Source organism: Diadema setosum, chromosome 11 (assembly GCF_964275005.1).
Source record: "Diadema setosum chromosome 11, eeDiaSeto1, whole genome shotgun sequence".
Lineage (NCBI taxonomy): Eukaryota > Metazoa > Echinodermata > Echinoidea > Diadematoida > Diadematidae > Diadema > Diadema setosum.
Genome location: NC_092695.1, coordinates 23,727,654 through 23,744,613, shown reverse-complemented (window position 1 = coordinate 23,744,613; position 16,960 = coordinate 23,727,654). Strand labels below are relative to the sequence as shown.

Genomic DNA, 16,960 nt, shown 5'->3' with positions numbered 1-16,960 from the left:
AAAAAAGAAGAAAAAAAAAAACTTTCCAGAGAATTTCTATTAGGTTACACATGCATACACCAAGTGTAAAAAAATAACCCTGCTGGCATTGCATAAATATGAGGGTAATAGTAACATTTTGAAGTCTTGCACTTGACCTTTGACCCCTGACCTTTGACCCCATGAACCCTACATTCTCTAGATAATCACTTCCAGTCAGTACATGTAAATACTATGTTCCATGAAGATACCTTGAACAATTTTCCAAGGTATGGAGAAAAAAAAGAAGTTTCAATATTTTTACTTGACCTTTTGACCTTTGACCTCTGACCTCATGACCCAAACTTTCACCAGAGAATCTTAATTGGGTAATACATGTATACACTAAGTTTCAAGAAAATCTCTTCAGGCATTCAATAGATATGGTGGAAATAGTGAAATTTCATGTATTTGACCCTGACCTTTTGACCTTTGACCTTTGACCTCATGACCCAAACTTTCACCAGAGAATCTTAATTGGGTAAAACATGTATACACTAAGTTTCAAGAAAATATCTTCAGGCATTCAATAGATATGGTGGAAATAGTGAAATTTTATGTATTTGACCTTGACCTTTTGACCTTTGACCTTGAGCATGTGCACCCAAAAGTTGATAGGCACAACTTCACCCCCTAATACACATACATGCCAAGTTTCATTAGGATACCTCAACAGGTTTCGATAGTTACCTTGTCCACAAAATTCATTACGGACGGACGGAAGGACGGACGGACGGACGGACGGACGGACGGACGGACGGAAGGACGGACGGACGGACGGACGGACGGACAACCCGAAAACATAATGCCTCCGGCACCACTTCGTGGCGGAGGCATAAAAACATCCCCCCTAAAGGGTTTGTAAACATGCCTCAGCATTTGACTCACTGAGGACGAGTCCTGAATAAATTTGGGCAGACGTCAATGGGAAATGCATGTTATAGCAAAATCAGTCCGTCCTCAACGGGTTAATGAATCATATACAATGTATCATGGCTACTTGGTCACATGTCCAAAGCTAACCTCTCATCACTGCACTCTGATAACACTGGCGACATCAGAGAGGTGTCACAGAAGGAAAAGAATCTCTTCCAAGTCTGTGTAAATTGTGCAGGTTCCATAGCATGACAATTTTTACTGCTAAACATTCCACTGGCTTTGACATTCCCATGCCTGAAGCCACTCTTCAATAGAGTTTTGATATAGTGATTAAAGAAGTGTTTTTAAAGTTTATCAATTTTTAAACTGTTTTTCAGAGAAAATGTTGAAATCCTGTATGGAACTTGGAGGTAATATTGTCCCGGAACAAATCTGTCAAGTTTTTTTTTTTCTTCTTTCTTTTTCTTTTTTAAAATCTCCTTCTTATTAATGTCCCAGGACTGAAAAAAAGCAATATCAGCATCTCAGCAAAAAAAAAAAGTTAACATTTAGCCAACTTGGTACACATCATACAGTAATCATCAAGTCCCATACAGGATTTAGCACTTGAAGAGCAAATCTTTCAGTTTAAGTAACTGGCGGAAGAATATTTTTGTATCTTTAGTTACATCTACATTCATAGAAGTACAGTTATTGTTTGTCCTGTTCTTTGCACGCTAAATTACTACTGCCGAAAATGTTGAAAGGGACAGCGAACCACTGCCAGCTGCTCTCTACGTTCGTTGTGATTAGGGAATGATGCATGCTGGGGAAGAAGTACTCTGTTGTCAAATCAATTGATTAACACCTGCGTCAGACGGAATAATTTCTCCGCGGCACGGAGCATGGGTACAAAGGAGAAATTGTGGTATCTTCCCCTTCCATTGCCTCTGTACTTGCAGTATCCCACGCTTTCTTGCGCTAAAGGTTTATTCTCAGGAAATTCCATTTTTGCATTAGCTTCTGAGGATAACAATTTTGAAGATGTAGATAATAATGATGATGATAGTAACCATGACAATGATAATGAAAAATGATGATATTAATAATGATGATAACAATGTTAACAATATAGCATATTAGCATCATTCCTTTAAAACCACATCAACAATGTATTAGATGGTGACATATCACCCAAATGCATTACTGTCAAAATATGCCCTTAAAATAGATATTCTAAAAAAAAAATCCATTAGGGCAAAGTATAATTACAAAGTCTAATAGTGTCATGCACGCCTAGCTTCCTTCTGAATTTCACATAAATTATTGATACAGGTGAACGACAAGTTTGGCTGATATAAATCAAACTGAAGCATGAATTCAACACTGCTGTAGCCATGTGCCAGGAAATGGCACAATTTATGGGCATGCCACATTAAACCTTCTATGCGCTATGATCCAGTATCACTTACAATTACTCATACATAATATTTTTGGACAGCAACCTTTCGCATGGAAGACAAAATCCTGTACTTCAGTCGCTCTTTGTAGTTAAGATGTTGGGTTTTTGTAGTAATCACTTCTGTCACGCACCCCCTTTACTGAACATTATGCATTGGATTTAGTAGGACAATGCTTATGAATTCTCTATAAACTACTTAATGTAATGGTACTTGTACATATATGTTGCATAACCACCTTACTCATTCTGGCATTTCATTAGAACAAATGGGAATGCATGTACAGCTCACCAGAACAGAAAAACAAAAAAAGCACAAAATACATATATCTCCAGTCTACTTCAAATGCAAGTGGCACTCAAATGTCAAACATGGCACCGAGGACAAAAAAGAAAAAAAAAAAGTGATGCGAATATAGAAAGCGACATGGCAACGGATACATTTTCTATTGCCCCAATTATGTGTTGGGAGGGGACAGAGCCTTTGTCATCAGAAGGAAAAAAATTAGAGAGCGGGAGCTCATATTCTCATCAGACAGACAAAAATCCAAGAGAGCGAGAAAGATAGAGAAGAACGGGGGGGGGGGGGGGGGGAGATATTTCATCGCATTTTCTCTGCCGTGAACTTCCAACGCCATCCCCAATCCATGATCCGCTCCCTTCAAGCTACACACCAGAGTGCTCAAGTCACAATCAATTTTCGCTCCGGCCACCACAAAGAGAGCGAGACTTGCATGCTTGGGGAAGGGGCCGCTTTTAGCGGAAAGGAAATGGTTGCAGATGCGATGAGACCACAGTGATCAACTTCTGCTTTAATGAAGCCCAGTGGTCCACTTGTGCAGAGACTCTGGGTGGGTGTTAAAGGGCATTCAAGACGATTTTCATAATTTCACACCTTGGAGTACATAAATTCAACAGCTCCATGTATAGATTTGTGGAATTTGTTGTGGTCCTTGAGCAGAGAAATCAATACTCTAAAAACCCAAAACAAAGTACACTGAAAAAAGATGATGACATAGCGCCTCACATATTTCAGAAATGTAGCAATGTAAATGCAATTCATGACACTACCATGTGCTTAACAAGCTCACCTGTTTAGAATTTACGCATGCTTTCTTCTTTTGTTCTGCTTCCTTGAGCCCCTACTCATGCATTCTTATAGTGAGGCTGCCATGTCATCATCCTTGTTCATTGTGATTTGTTACAAAATTTTGAAAACATTCTTATTCCTCATGAATCCCAATCACTGTAAATTCTGAGACTCACTAGCCAGCATAACCAATCTATAGTTGTTCATACGTAAAAGTCTGAAAATCATCCGAAGGTCTCCTTTAAAGACTGCATAGGGAATGAGTGGGTAAAAGCTCAACCTGTGGGAGGGGAGCAAGACTGAGAATACCAGAACAGTTTTAAATGGGGAAGTAAAAGATCAAAAAGTTTCAAAAGCTCTTGTTTCATTAAGTCCAACACAGCCAGCATGATCACAGAACAAAGGTGTAGAATTAATTTCATAATTTTGAAAAATGGCACTGATTAAGAACCGGAAAGATGCATAAGTAATGCATTATAAATAGAATTTTGACCACGTCACGTATACCCACATAATAACATCTTTTAACACTGTTTTAATCAGCAACATTGGTTTGCCAGAACACAGCATACATAAGTCATTCTTATATATGGCAGTAAAACTCACCGCCAATGAGTAGGACGCGTGGTTTGCCATAAGCGGACGCAGATTCTAAAGGTTTTCTTTTTATTGTATCTTAATATAAAAACAGACATCAAAGGGAATTCTATTTCAGCACATTGAATGTGAAAGTGATTGCATGTGTTGTTTATTGGTAGTGAAGTTTCCAGTTGAATAATCCCTAGTTCATAATGTTGCCACATTAGGCATTGGAGGAGATACTGTACAGACGACATGACTTTCACATGACACCTGACAGATTCATGACAATTGGTTGCTGACTGAAAACACCACAAAGATCAAATCCACAAAGGCATGCAACAGAGGCCCTTCCTCACAGCATCTTTTCTGGCTGGGCTCCAACAAAGATATGTGTGCGACTCCCAAACATCACATGTCGCGAGATACCACAAATGTGAGAAAAAAACAACTTTCAATTTCTCTGCACGCACGTTCACACGTGTGGAATATTCGCACCACGTCTCCTCCGGTGTGCCAGTCGTCCCCTCTTGACCAAAGGGCTCTGTGATGTGCTGCATCTTGCATCGCTGCTCTTCAGTCTGATCGGGCATTAAGAACAAAAATTACCAGCTATCACATTCCGTTTAATGCCCTCCTGATTTCTTCATCAATTTCAGCTGATTACGCCTGACGTGGCATTAATGAGCAATACAATACTGTTTTCATATCAATGCCCGAGACATTCCTTTCAAAAATAGCATCCCCCTTGAGGACAGCAAACAAGCTGCCATTCTTTTGTTGTTGTTTTATCACCTACACTGCTTCTGGACCATCATTGGACAATCATAAAGACAATCATAAAGACTAATCTGAACAAGATTACAAATAGCAAAGTATGTGGCATTTTTTATATAGCTGAACATTTTCCAAGTGTTCCACAAACATTCCAGCGTACTCCTTAATTGAGGGTGATATTGTGACACAAATTCAATCTGTACCTAAGACAAGACGCATCACTTTATTTGTTCTTTTGCTTTCTTATTCCACCCCCAAATCCCTTCCTCCAAGAATTCAAAGTTCCTATTGTGTAGTGTGGCTAGGATCGTACAGTGTATACTCAGCCATGACCAAAGGTTAGATGTTCGGTTACAAGGAGAACAATAAGCATTATTCCATGACATCACTTTGACACTCACTTGATCTTTCAACACCCATATGGATCCTAGATGATGAACCACTAATTGGACCGTCAGCTGAGAGGGAATGTCTTTTTGTGGATTTTGTATTTGCTTCTTTGCACTAATATTGACAATCCTCAGTGGCTTGTTTCTAAACCTCTATCATACAAACAGAGAAATCTGGAGCATCCTACCAGGAGAATAAATTACATCCATGTTGACAATGATTTTTCCTCCTTTACTCAACAGTGCTTGCTCAGAGAGCTTTAATACTAACTATAAAGAACTTGTTACTTAACGTGTTCCTAAACACGCTTCATATATTTTTGCACATCTTCACCTGCCCCTAGTACTTCTAAATTTCCTGTTGATTCTCTGCGGGGGAAAAAGAAGGGATGTAGCTTTTCATCATTGTCAGCTTTGATTAGAAAGATTTTACTAACTTCTGCTCTAATAGATTCAAAGATGAATGTGAAGAGCAATTGATGCGAAAATGATATCACGTTTTGAGAGAATGTGTATAGTTTTGGCTGAACATCAATGTGTGGGTTTGTTTGTTGCTGTTTTTTGCATGTTTTGTACATTTATATTTTTGCTGAAAATGAAAATTAACGAAATCAAATCGTTTTGAATAAAAAAAAAATCAATCACACAATTAACGGTACTGCTTCCTTCTTTTTTTTTTTTAATACCATGTTTGTGGCATCTCTTCAAACCATGTGAAAAAAAAAAATCTAACTAAGAAGTCACTATCTATACAAAAATCTGTATGCCAATACACTTTGGATGATGCCAAAGCAAATAGAAAAATGATGTAAAATCGAACCTGGGATGGCACTTTCTGCAGAAGGGGTAGAGGTCTTGTATTCTGGGACTACGCATGATTTATTGCTATATAACTAAATATGATATCACTTCTGTTATCGTCATGATTTTGTCCCCTCTCTCCCACCTCAGTCTCCGGAAATCCTGAGATATTTTTCTTTTCTTTCCCCCTCCATCTCTCTCTCTCTCGCTCTCTCCCTCTCTGTCTCAGACTGTCTCTCTCCTTTTGTTTTCTCCCGTCTTTGTGTGTCCTTTCGTATCGGGCACCCCTGTGGAGACGCCAATGCGTCTGAATAGGGGCGCCGTTACAGCATCGCCAGAGACGGGAGAGGTGTGGACAATGACCGCCCTTCCCCATCTTCCAACGACGACGAGGTCTTACAGTGAGATCTGATCAATTTGACAAAAGCACGTTTTCAGCATTTTTTCTTTCTTTTCTTTTTTTTTTTTTTTTTGGCACATACTCCTCTCTTCTTTCTTATAATCATCAGTCCCATCGATTGGTTGGATATTAAAGAGGTGCCAAAGCCAAATACTCCAGATAAAAGGGGGTGCTAGTCTGTTTCTGGCTAGTAATAAAGAGTGGTGTGCCTCACCTTTTTGACCTTTGATACATAACTGTTAGCCTTGTGCTCTAGATACATTTTTTTTCTTCCTTTTTTTTTTTTTTTTTTTTTTTTGGCTGGTTATATCGAAAATGCTCCCTATTCTTCGCTACTGTAAGAACATATTTCCGTTGTTCAAGCAAATCATTCCCTCTTTTTCATTTTCTTTTTTTCAGATACACATACATACATAGATGCGTGCACACATACACACACACACACACACACATTTTCTCTTTTTCTCTGTTTTTTTTTTTTTTTCATCTCTTATTCAATATCTTTCCAAATGATACTATGTTCTTTCAAAACAATCTCCCTGTTTTGGTACACAGTCAAATTACTTTCAGATTCCTTTCTTCTTTTAATCTTTCGTAATTTGTTTTTTCTGTAATGCTAATCATTGAAGATTTGTACTCAATTTTATCTCTGCTCTCCCCTTTCCCATCATAAAAGAGGCCGATCTGTACTTATTTTCTTCTCTTTTCTCATCCACTTAATAGGAGATTCCTCCTGCCAATTACAATACGTAATTCAAAACCAGTCTTCAGACCTTTTCAAGACCAATCCCGCATGTAGCCAAGTGCGCTGACTCCAGATTTCCACTTAAAGGCATTATTTACCATTTGCACATGAAACACAAACCCAGCTTTAGTGCTTCAAAATAGTTCTAAAATGTGAGTTAGGGATAGAAATGGCCAATGTAAGAATTTGAATCAGTATAATCACTCTTAAGTATTGTTGAATATACAAAATGTAAACAATAGTTACAATAAGAATGTTTTTTGACTAAACCCTCTACAGTTATGGTTTGATAAGAAAAACTGTGACATCTCCTTATATTTTACGCTTTATGATAAAATTTTCATATGGTAGGATGTTTTGTGATACAACTGACCTACAAATATGTATCAAATGTGATATCTCGAACATTTATTTTTTAAATCATTGCTGCCAATGGTAAACAGTACCTTTAATCTCAGCTCAACTCTCAAGGCACTAAGATTTTTCCCCCCTCACTATGTATTCAAGAAATCCCACTGATTGAGAGAAATTGGCTACACGCTGGGACAAATTCTGCATTTGCTTACAACTCTCTACATTTTCATATGTGCAGAAACCACTCAGAGTAGATTTTACTTTAGACATTAAGAAAATCAATGGCCACTTCATATCCATTCTTTGTGACAAAGGTCAATGGATGAAAATGCTACCAAAAAAAAAAAAAAGATTGTGAATATGATATTGATATTATCAAAATACATTTATATATGCACTCATGATTGTGAGCAATTTCATACCAGACTCTTCAGAACTCTTATGGAAAAAACAACCATAGATTAACATCTAAAATTGTAATAGACTTCTCTCTGAAAAATCTTGGTCTGATCCGTCTGAATTGCTACAGTTTTTTTCCTACTCCAAGTCATTTTTTTTTCTTTTTCAATGAGATGGATAGCCGTTACCATGGCAGCCAGAGCTCGTTTCTCACTGAAGACATCATCAGTAATACATTGCCTCTACTACCTTACTCATGACTACCCTCATACGTTTTGCATGCTGCGGAATTACAAACGGGCTGGTGAGCGATGGCGGTGATCGTCGTGGTGATGATGCTGCCATGGTAACAAATGGTGGCAGTTTCAATGATGATTACGGAATTCTTCTTCAGCCCATGGAAGATGTAAATGGCCATCTATCTATGCACTGTCAAGAGTTTGCAGATGCTGGAAGCTGGTTACAGTAAGGATGAGGGAGGGGAAAAAACCAATGGGGCTGCCAAAACACAAATTATTGCAAACTACTACTGGTCAGTCCACGTACAATAACCCTTCCACAATACTGTCAGTGGTTTTGAAGCATAGATTGTTGTTTCAATACTGGGAAACTTGCCATTTTTTTGTAAAGCAATCATTGCTGTTTGTGTTTTCATGGTCTCAATGGTTTGCATACTTTGAAAGTGGCAGCTACAGTGAGATTTGGCAACAAAGTTTGATTAGGATGGAATTTGATAGCTCAGAAGGTGCTACTGTATTTTGATTCATTAATTTCAGTGGTAGCTGCAATATAACATAAATCTGAAGAATACATGAGGACCATTCCGATCTAGGGCCCATCACACCAATTAACATTCAGGTAAATTCATGTTAAAAGCTACCATCAATGGCAACGTATGAAAATCCTGAAAGCTCATCTGCTTTTCTTTGTGGTAATTGATGTTGTAGTAATTCACTGTAGTGATTTTTTTTTTTTTTTTTTTTTTTTTTTTTTTAACGCCACATGGCTTAGAATCACTAATGTGGAGAATCACAACATCCGGATGATCTTTACAGCCTTATATGGCAGTATACATTAGCAGCGCTTTTCACACTGGCAAAAAAAAAAAAAAGCACACAAACAAAAGGAAGTAGCGACTAATAGCATTTCAACTGTGATCTATTGGCCTAAGCTGTCAAGCTTAAACACCACATTCCATAATGAACTTCAGCCCACGGAAGGGAAACATGGAAAAAAAAACCAAAAAACAAGTGCCTGCAGAATTTGATTTCAAAGGAAGTCACTCACAAATGGATATCTATCACTGCTCTTCCCTTTTTCCACCAGTCACGAGTACAAAGCAAAGCACTCTGCCATTTGCCATTCTCATGCATCTTAGATGCTTTAATGCCCCTTTATTATTTGAAGACAACCGATAGATCAATGCCATTCGAGAGCAGCGATGCCCGCAGACCCTGAATGGATCACGAAGATGCCGCAGTAATGCAAATTTTCCCCTCAACTCATCCTCTAGGAATATGCCAGCAGGTACTTACAGGGTGCCTACGCATGATACTTATTGCTATGATACAGTTTGATATCATGTGCAGCTTACAATATAAAGTTCTGGTCAATACAAATGCAAACAAACAAAGAAAAAAGAAAGTCAAAGGAAAGAAGAAAATTCGCTTAAAGGGATGGTACAGTATTGGTGGAGATGAGATTTGGGCTTTAAACTTTTTGCGAGATACCAAGAAAGCACTTATGATATAGTACAGAGCATACCATTTTGAGAGGAATTCAAAGTTTATTTGATGAAAATCAGGTTTGGAATGACTGAAACATCCAAAAACAAAGTAAAACAAAGCGATCGTAATAAAGTGTGGGTCCCACACTTTATTAGAATTGCTCTTTTTTGGATATCTCAGCCATATGAAAACCAATTGTCATCAAATAAACGTTGAATTTGTTATAGAATTACATGCTCTTTCATATTTCATAACAGGTTTCTCATTATCTCACCAAAAAATTTTAGAAACCTGAAATTAGGTCTCAACCAAAACTGTACGATCCCTTTAAACAGATTCCACTCACTCTGCAAGATTGGGAGGAGGGTAGAAGAAGATGAGTGAAAGAAGAGGAAAATAAATAAAGGAAAGAAAATATATGTTTCAACTTGTGAGACTTTGAAAACTTTCTGAAACTAATTACTCTTGTTTAACATTAGCTGTCTCACTAGCATATTTGTCTTTTGTGTGTGCGTGTAATGTTCTGAGGTATAGAGAGGCATTAGTATTTTTTTTCAATAGAAATTTCAGTGAAATATATTGACTCATCCATACTGCCACTTCTTGACACAAAAATCCAGTTACGTAAACAAGGTGTATGTGAGTAGAAAACTGCACGTGATCCATCAACTTCAACTAAGCCACGAACAAAAACATGCATAGAAACGAGACAGCAAGAGTGAAAAACAGTCCATAGCCTAGCAACTGCCCAGGTACGCAGAGCTATGACGTCAACAAGTTTGGTGCCGAAGGGGGGCAATGACATCACCATCCTAAAAACTTTTTGATGGGGGGGAGGGGGGTGGGGGTCAGTGGGGAGGGGGGAATGAGTGATCTCTCTGCAGATCTGTGAAGTACCCGTGGAAACCCCTTCTGGCACCTCCAGCCAGATTATTGGGACATTGTCAGGTTGTAGAGGGAAATATAAAATGGGCGGAGTGCATGACAGCAGGCAGGAATTGTTAAAATTCTGCAGCACATGTGCCCTACAGTAGTACACTCTATGCTCTCTACCAAAGTTTCATTCAGTCAGGCGTACCATTGATGAAGTGATGCTGCAAAACCGAAAGTCCTGGAAGACACAACGGCAGTTTTAATCTAACCACCTCTGCCTGAGCTGTAAATATATTTTTATTCATTTCATTCATCAATCAAAATGGATCACTGAAGTCTATCTAAAGAATCTTTTTATTACTTATGTCCAAATGACATGAGTGCTTTTTCTTTAATCACCAATTTATACATTCCAAAAAAAAAATAATAATTTATGAGTAAACAAAATACCAGACACAATAATCCCCCATCATTCATACTTGACAAATTTACCTGACGCAGATGGGAAATGTTTAAGGCATTAAAAAGAAAAGCTTTCATTAGATCGTGAACGTCATCTTCATCATCATTGATACGCTGCTTTGTTATAAATAACTCTTTTGCTCTTAAAATCATCCCCAACCATGAGAAAATGGGGGGGGGGGATAAAAAGATAGCAGGTGGAGGTGTTGTTATCTGCTTGGGAGACCTCGAAATGAGTCATTTTCAAATGTTATTTCAAACTTACAGGGAAGCATAAAACACAGGAAAAAAAACACAGAAAAATACCTCATGACACATATACTCTATAGGAGACATAATAATGATTCACAGTAACATACATCCAGGGTAAAGAAGTCACATGGATAGGTCTATCATGATTTTACTTTTTTTTTTAAAGTCTTTGCCCCACTCACCACCTTCCTCTCCCTGTCTCCCCCCCCCCCCCCATCTCTCCTCCTCTCTATAACTCTCTCTTTTTTCTATCTCCCTCTCTATTTCCCTATTCCTCTCCCTTCCCTTCTCTTCCATCTCTCATCTCTCTCTCTCCCCCCTATATATTTCTCTCTCCCCTATATATTTCTCTCACCCCATATATTTCTCTCTCTCCCAATATATTTCTCTCTTCCCTATATATTTCTATCTCCCCCAATGTATTTCTCTCTACCCCTATATATATCTCTCCCTCCCTCTTTATCTCCTCCTTATTAAGGAGCGTGGCTTCCTGCCAACAGTCAAAGGACATGCCACAAGTAATGAATTACAGCATGTTTGATAATGTAGTCACTAATCAGCTTTCATTTGAGGATGGCACAGTGATGCTGTGGGCTGCGTATAAATGTGTTATTTCACATTCTTAATCTATTTGCATTTTGTGATCGCCATCAAAATCATATGATTTCTCAACCTGCACTGAAAATGTTGAATAAGACATGTAAACTTCTGATTAAATTGCTTAGCTGCTATTACTGCCAACAGATGCAGTATATCTGAAAATAGCGCCCTCTAGAGTTCTGCTAGTACACACAACACAATCAAACATCTCCCAAGTCACTTCAGCAACTAGCACTGATTGTACAGTTGCACAGAATCATCAGTGTTTCAATGTTGCCAATTAAAATGATTTATGATCATACCCACAAAAGACCAGACATGCCCTAACCAGACCCGGACAAGACCCATACCAGTCCCAGATTAGACCTAGACAAATCCTAGGCCAACACCAAAGCAGACCAAAACCGGAACAGACCAGACACAAACCAAACCTGACCAGACCCAGGTCACACCTACACAAATTGCAGGCAAAAGCCAGGCCAGTCCCAAACCAGACAACACCAAACCAGATCCGCACAAGAACCCCCCCCCCCCCCCACACCAGACCCAGACCACACCTCAACCAATCCCAGGCCAAGCCAGACCAAACCCAGAACTGGACTATACCCACCTAAGACCCAGACTTGTATGATACACTCATATTGGTATATAGGAGTGATCTATGCCCTGATAGACACAGCCAGATGTTTGATAAACAAAATCAAAACTAGTCTGACGTGTAATCACATCAATGTGATTAGGTTGAATAATTCACATAAATATACTCAATGAAGGATGATAGTGAAGGATTTATGCGATATCAAATATTTGTACTTTAGGTATCATACCACTTACAGAAAATGACACAGAATTGAGGGGTATGCATAAAAGAAAAAAATACAACCAGAATACATTTTCAGTATCTACAAACTAACTTTTACATGCCAAATTACACTGAACTGATTTCAAAATAATTGAGGGTCCATCAAGTATTCGGCACTCACCTTAGAGTGTGGAATACTGAGTTTGAGCCATTGTTTTGACTCTCCGTCTCGCTCCTTCCTCCCTTCTTTGACAGAAGACGGGACATTTTGATCGCGTAAGGACTCGGAGATGGGCGATACGAACATAGATTCTGTGTCCCGGTGACTTTGGCCACTGACCGCAGCTTCTTTGCGCTGGTCACTTGAGACCTTCTTGGACTCCTTGGGTTCAGTCTTAATGCTTGCTGTCCTCATTGGGTAGCTGGCCATGCTGCCATTTGAGGTGGTCTCTGTGAGGAGGCCGTTGGCATGGAGAACAGTTTTGGAGTCGGAGGCATTTGAGCTGGAAGAAGCACTTCCTCTGCTGGCAGAACTTGCAGAGGGTCGCGAGCTTCCCACCCGAGGAGCACTGGCGGATGATGATGATGACATTGATAAAGTGTGATTTGCTTTTGATGATGACAAATTTGAGGATGTCCTTGATTGGGAGCTGTTTGATTCCGAAGCAGTGGAGGAGGACTGGGGCTTTGATGACCTCACAAAACTTTCCTTGGATCGCCGCTGGTTGCTGCCTTCTTTGGCCTTGTCGTGGGAGGAAGGCCTTGGGGGTTTGTGCAAGGACGTGGAAGAGGAGGATGAGGACGACAGTGATGTTGATGACGGCGTCTGCGAAGTGGGTCCGGGCTCGCGCTTCACGCCCTTGACGGACGAAGCGCCAGCCGGCGCCTGCTTCGACTGGCTCCGCTTGTGCGCTTCCGCCGGCGAGCTCTTTGCGTGGCCCGCCTGTCGCGGCGCACTTCCAGGCTGGTGGGGTCTGGAAGATTGTTGCCCTGATGACGATCCTCCAGATCCTTTCATTTGGCCATTGAGGGGGAATTGGCTGATGTTCTTCCCGTCCCCTGGCTGCGGGGTTTGTGGCTGGTACTCAACACCACGGATGAAAGGCAGCTTGAAGTGAGTGTAACTGCCAAGCGACTTCTCTATGCTCAAGCTCAGGTCATCCTTCACGTTTGACTGCAAAGAAACATAACAGCAAAAAAAAAAAAATCTCAAGTTTTGAGAGCAAAGTCTGAGGATTTACATTTTGTGGATTAAAAAAAGGGGATTTTTTTTCTAATCCTATTACATTATATGGCACAGGAAAAAGAAAATTTTTTCACTGTCTTGTCGATCCTATGTGGTGCCTAGGTAGCTTTTTCAAGATTCACCTAGTTTGTGTTTCTCTTTTTTTTTTCTTTTTTTTTTTCTTTTTTTTTTCTTTTTTTTTTTTGAGGGGGGATACATAGCATCAGGGATAGCTTTGACGTTTAGTGCTGCTGTGATCCAGAATTTTGCTATCACAAGAGCATTTACACATCCTCTTCAAGTTTTGTTTTATCTTTCATGATATCAAAGTCAGCCATACTGCATACATGCACCAATTACAAGTTACTTGTACCTGCATATCTTTTGGGAATGCATAAGAGAGAGAAAAAGAAGGAAAAGAAAAGGATATGGAATATATATAAAAGAAATCACAACATATTCATAGAAAACTTCTGCTCTCTTCTGTGATTTTTCAGTCTCTTTAATTATCAGCTCCAATACACGGCATCTAAATGTATTGACTGTTTCTCAGAGCACATTCTTTTTTTGTCAGTAAATTCTGGGGATGTTCCTACAGTAGCTCAGTAATCAGTACTGCTGGACAATCAGTATCGTTGGACAATCTGAACTCTAATCCAGACTTTAATGCAATAGGCAAGTGCCAGGGTTTTTCTTTGTAAAATCTGTAAATGCCATACAGACCACGTCCACTGCAGAGTACTCCAGGGTCTATGCAATACAGTGGCTTGGAATGATTAACTTATGATTAGTTGTTGCTACCATGGCAACAGCTCAGATCTAAAAAAAAAAAAAAAAAAAAAAATCAGATGTGAAAAACCAAGGTATTGCAATGTTGTGTCTGCAATTACCGTTACTGAAGATCATTGCAGACCATTCCATATAACTGCATGGCAAATCACACAGCATTTTTTCTTATACAGTTCGACCTCGATTATCCGGCCTCCTTTTATCCGGAAATCTCTATTATCCGGACGCGTTCACGCAGTGAAGGACTTTTTTTCATCCAAAAATTGAGAAAAAAACAATGACTTTAAATTCAATTAAAATTTCTACAAAACTCACACGATTTACCTACAATATTCCCGACAGAACTAACAAATTCACACCACATTATCATCGTGAAAGTAAGCAGTTTTGTGAAGAAGGGACTACAATTTTGCGCAGGCTAGCATAACACCACCGTTGCGGGGTACGCTATACCTGCCTACAGCTGCCAGTGCACTGGGACGGCAGCTTGGACGGCAGCTATATACATCAACATTGTGTCTCCCATATCCGACCAATTCGCTTATCCGGATGAGCACCGGTCCCGACATGGCCGGATAATCGAGGTCGAACTGTATATTAACCTGAAGTTGTTATTTTTTTCACCAGAAATAAATCAAAGAAATCTGGAAATTAAACTTATTCATTAAAACAAAACCCTATCTTATAATCATTACCAATCACACTGAAAAAGAAACGAATATGTGTGCATATGAAATAACATATACCTTGTAATTCCAAAATGAAAAAAAAAAAATTAGGTAAGGAATGCTCGCTATCCTCTTTATATTTTCATTCTTGATGGGGGTGTTCATGACGAAACACATCATAAATCAATAATTCATCAGGCAAGAATTTGGAGCAGGGATTTGTAGTGATCTATTTTCTTTACATTAAGATGCAATTAAAGGAAAAGAAGTCTAAAGCCAACAATGCCTCATCCATACCAGCTCCTCCTACATCCATTTTTTCCCCAAAAAGTCCTCGGAAAAACTATCGTGGCACATTCTTTGTTTGAAGGTACATGTTGCTCATGATCTTGTCGGGGCTTGTTTCTTTCGCCCAAGATTCTGTGGTTCATTAGCCCTCGTTATACTGTATACGGCATATATTTCGCAGGGTGTTTATTTTCTGCATTCCACAAGCGTGAATTTAACCACTTGTGAAATTGTCGGAAAGTCCAAATTCACAAAAAATTAGACTCCCTATTATATGACATATACAGCATTTACGTGTAATTGATCACTTTCTTTGTTTTGATCAGAATTTGCTAAAAATTTCACTGTCCTGTTTCTCTGATATTTCTGCTTCTATTCACACATACTATTTTTTTTCAGGGTAGACTTCCCCTTTGATTAGAGGAAGGAAGTTGGTCTGATATAACCTCTTCACTAACATAACTTACAAAATGCCCTACATGGTACAACCTAGTACATTCTTAAATTCTTTAGAACCGAGGGAAATTCGATAGGTGAAGGGTAAATCGGATACCTCATTACTAGGTCCCGAGGGTGTACAAATGAATTCAAACCTAAATGTCCAGAGATAGATCATGGCATGGGAATTTCTGAGTGCAGACGGCCATGCATACATATTGTACAGAAATAGTGATATTTCAACTATGGCAACATTCTCATATGCAGAAAGATTTGCATGTGCTTCTAATGTTATTCTCACAATATCCAAAATCTCTTTAATACTTTTCGTTCATGCATTACATGAAATTGCATTCTACAATCACACAAGTTTCATCTTCAAAATTTGGAGTGTAGATGGATTCGAGAAAAACTAATAGATGTACGTCCATGTATATCTCATGTGACCTAACTTGTCCATTGCTTACTTCAGACGCAAACAATTTCAGGCTTAGAAATCATAAAGGTTTCTGCCATCATATTTTGGAGGAAAATTGAAGTGGTAAAAATGTGCAAATGCCAATATTGCAATAATCAGTAAGAATATAGGTCTGTCTAACCCGGACTGGTGCTTCGAAGATCGGAGTGCTGCGTTCATGCTTGCTTTCCTGGGCTGGCTGGCGTTTTCGCCGGGCGTCGGCTCGAGCATGATCCGGGAGGTGTTCCCGCCCCGCCATCCTACAATAAGAACAAAAAAGAATAATAGTAATGAATAGATGAAATAAAAAACTACAAAATGACAAAATTTTAATATAGAAGAAAGGACGAGAGAGGTAAATCTCTGAATTAAGCTTAAACATTGGTCACATGACGGTGCCTTGGAATTTATTCTGCAGAACCAATGCACTCGATGTCTCAACAAACGGAAGCAGAATGTCATTTGGCAGTATTTACTATCAAAATGCAGGTGTACACCAGTACATATTTG

General features: G+C 39.1%; 1 protein-coding gene across 1 annotated transcript in view; it reads right to left on the bottom strand.

Moving 5' to 3' along the window:
- Positions 1 to 16,709, bottom strand: part of LOC140235365 (uncharacterized) — a 71,283-nt gene extending 54,574 nt beyond the window's left edge. The window contains exons 1-2 of the mRNA XM_072315393.1: positions 16,593 to 16,709; positions 12,767 to 13,759 (exon numbers count right to left, since the gene is read on the bottom strand). Of these exons, the coding sequence (XP_072171494.1) occupies positions 12,767 to 13,759; positions 16,593 to 16,709 (1,110 nt within the window). The remainder of the gene's footprint in view (positions 1 to 12,766; positions 13,760 to 16,592) is intronic.
- Between the last annotated feature and the right edge of the window lie 251 nt (positions 16,710 to 16,960).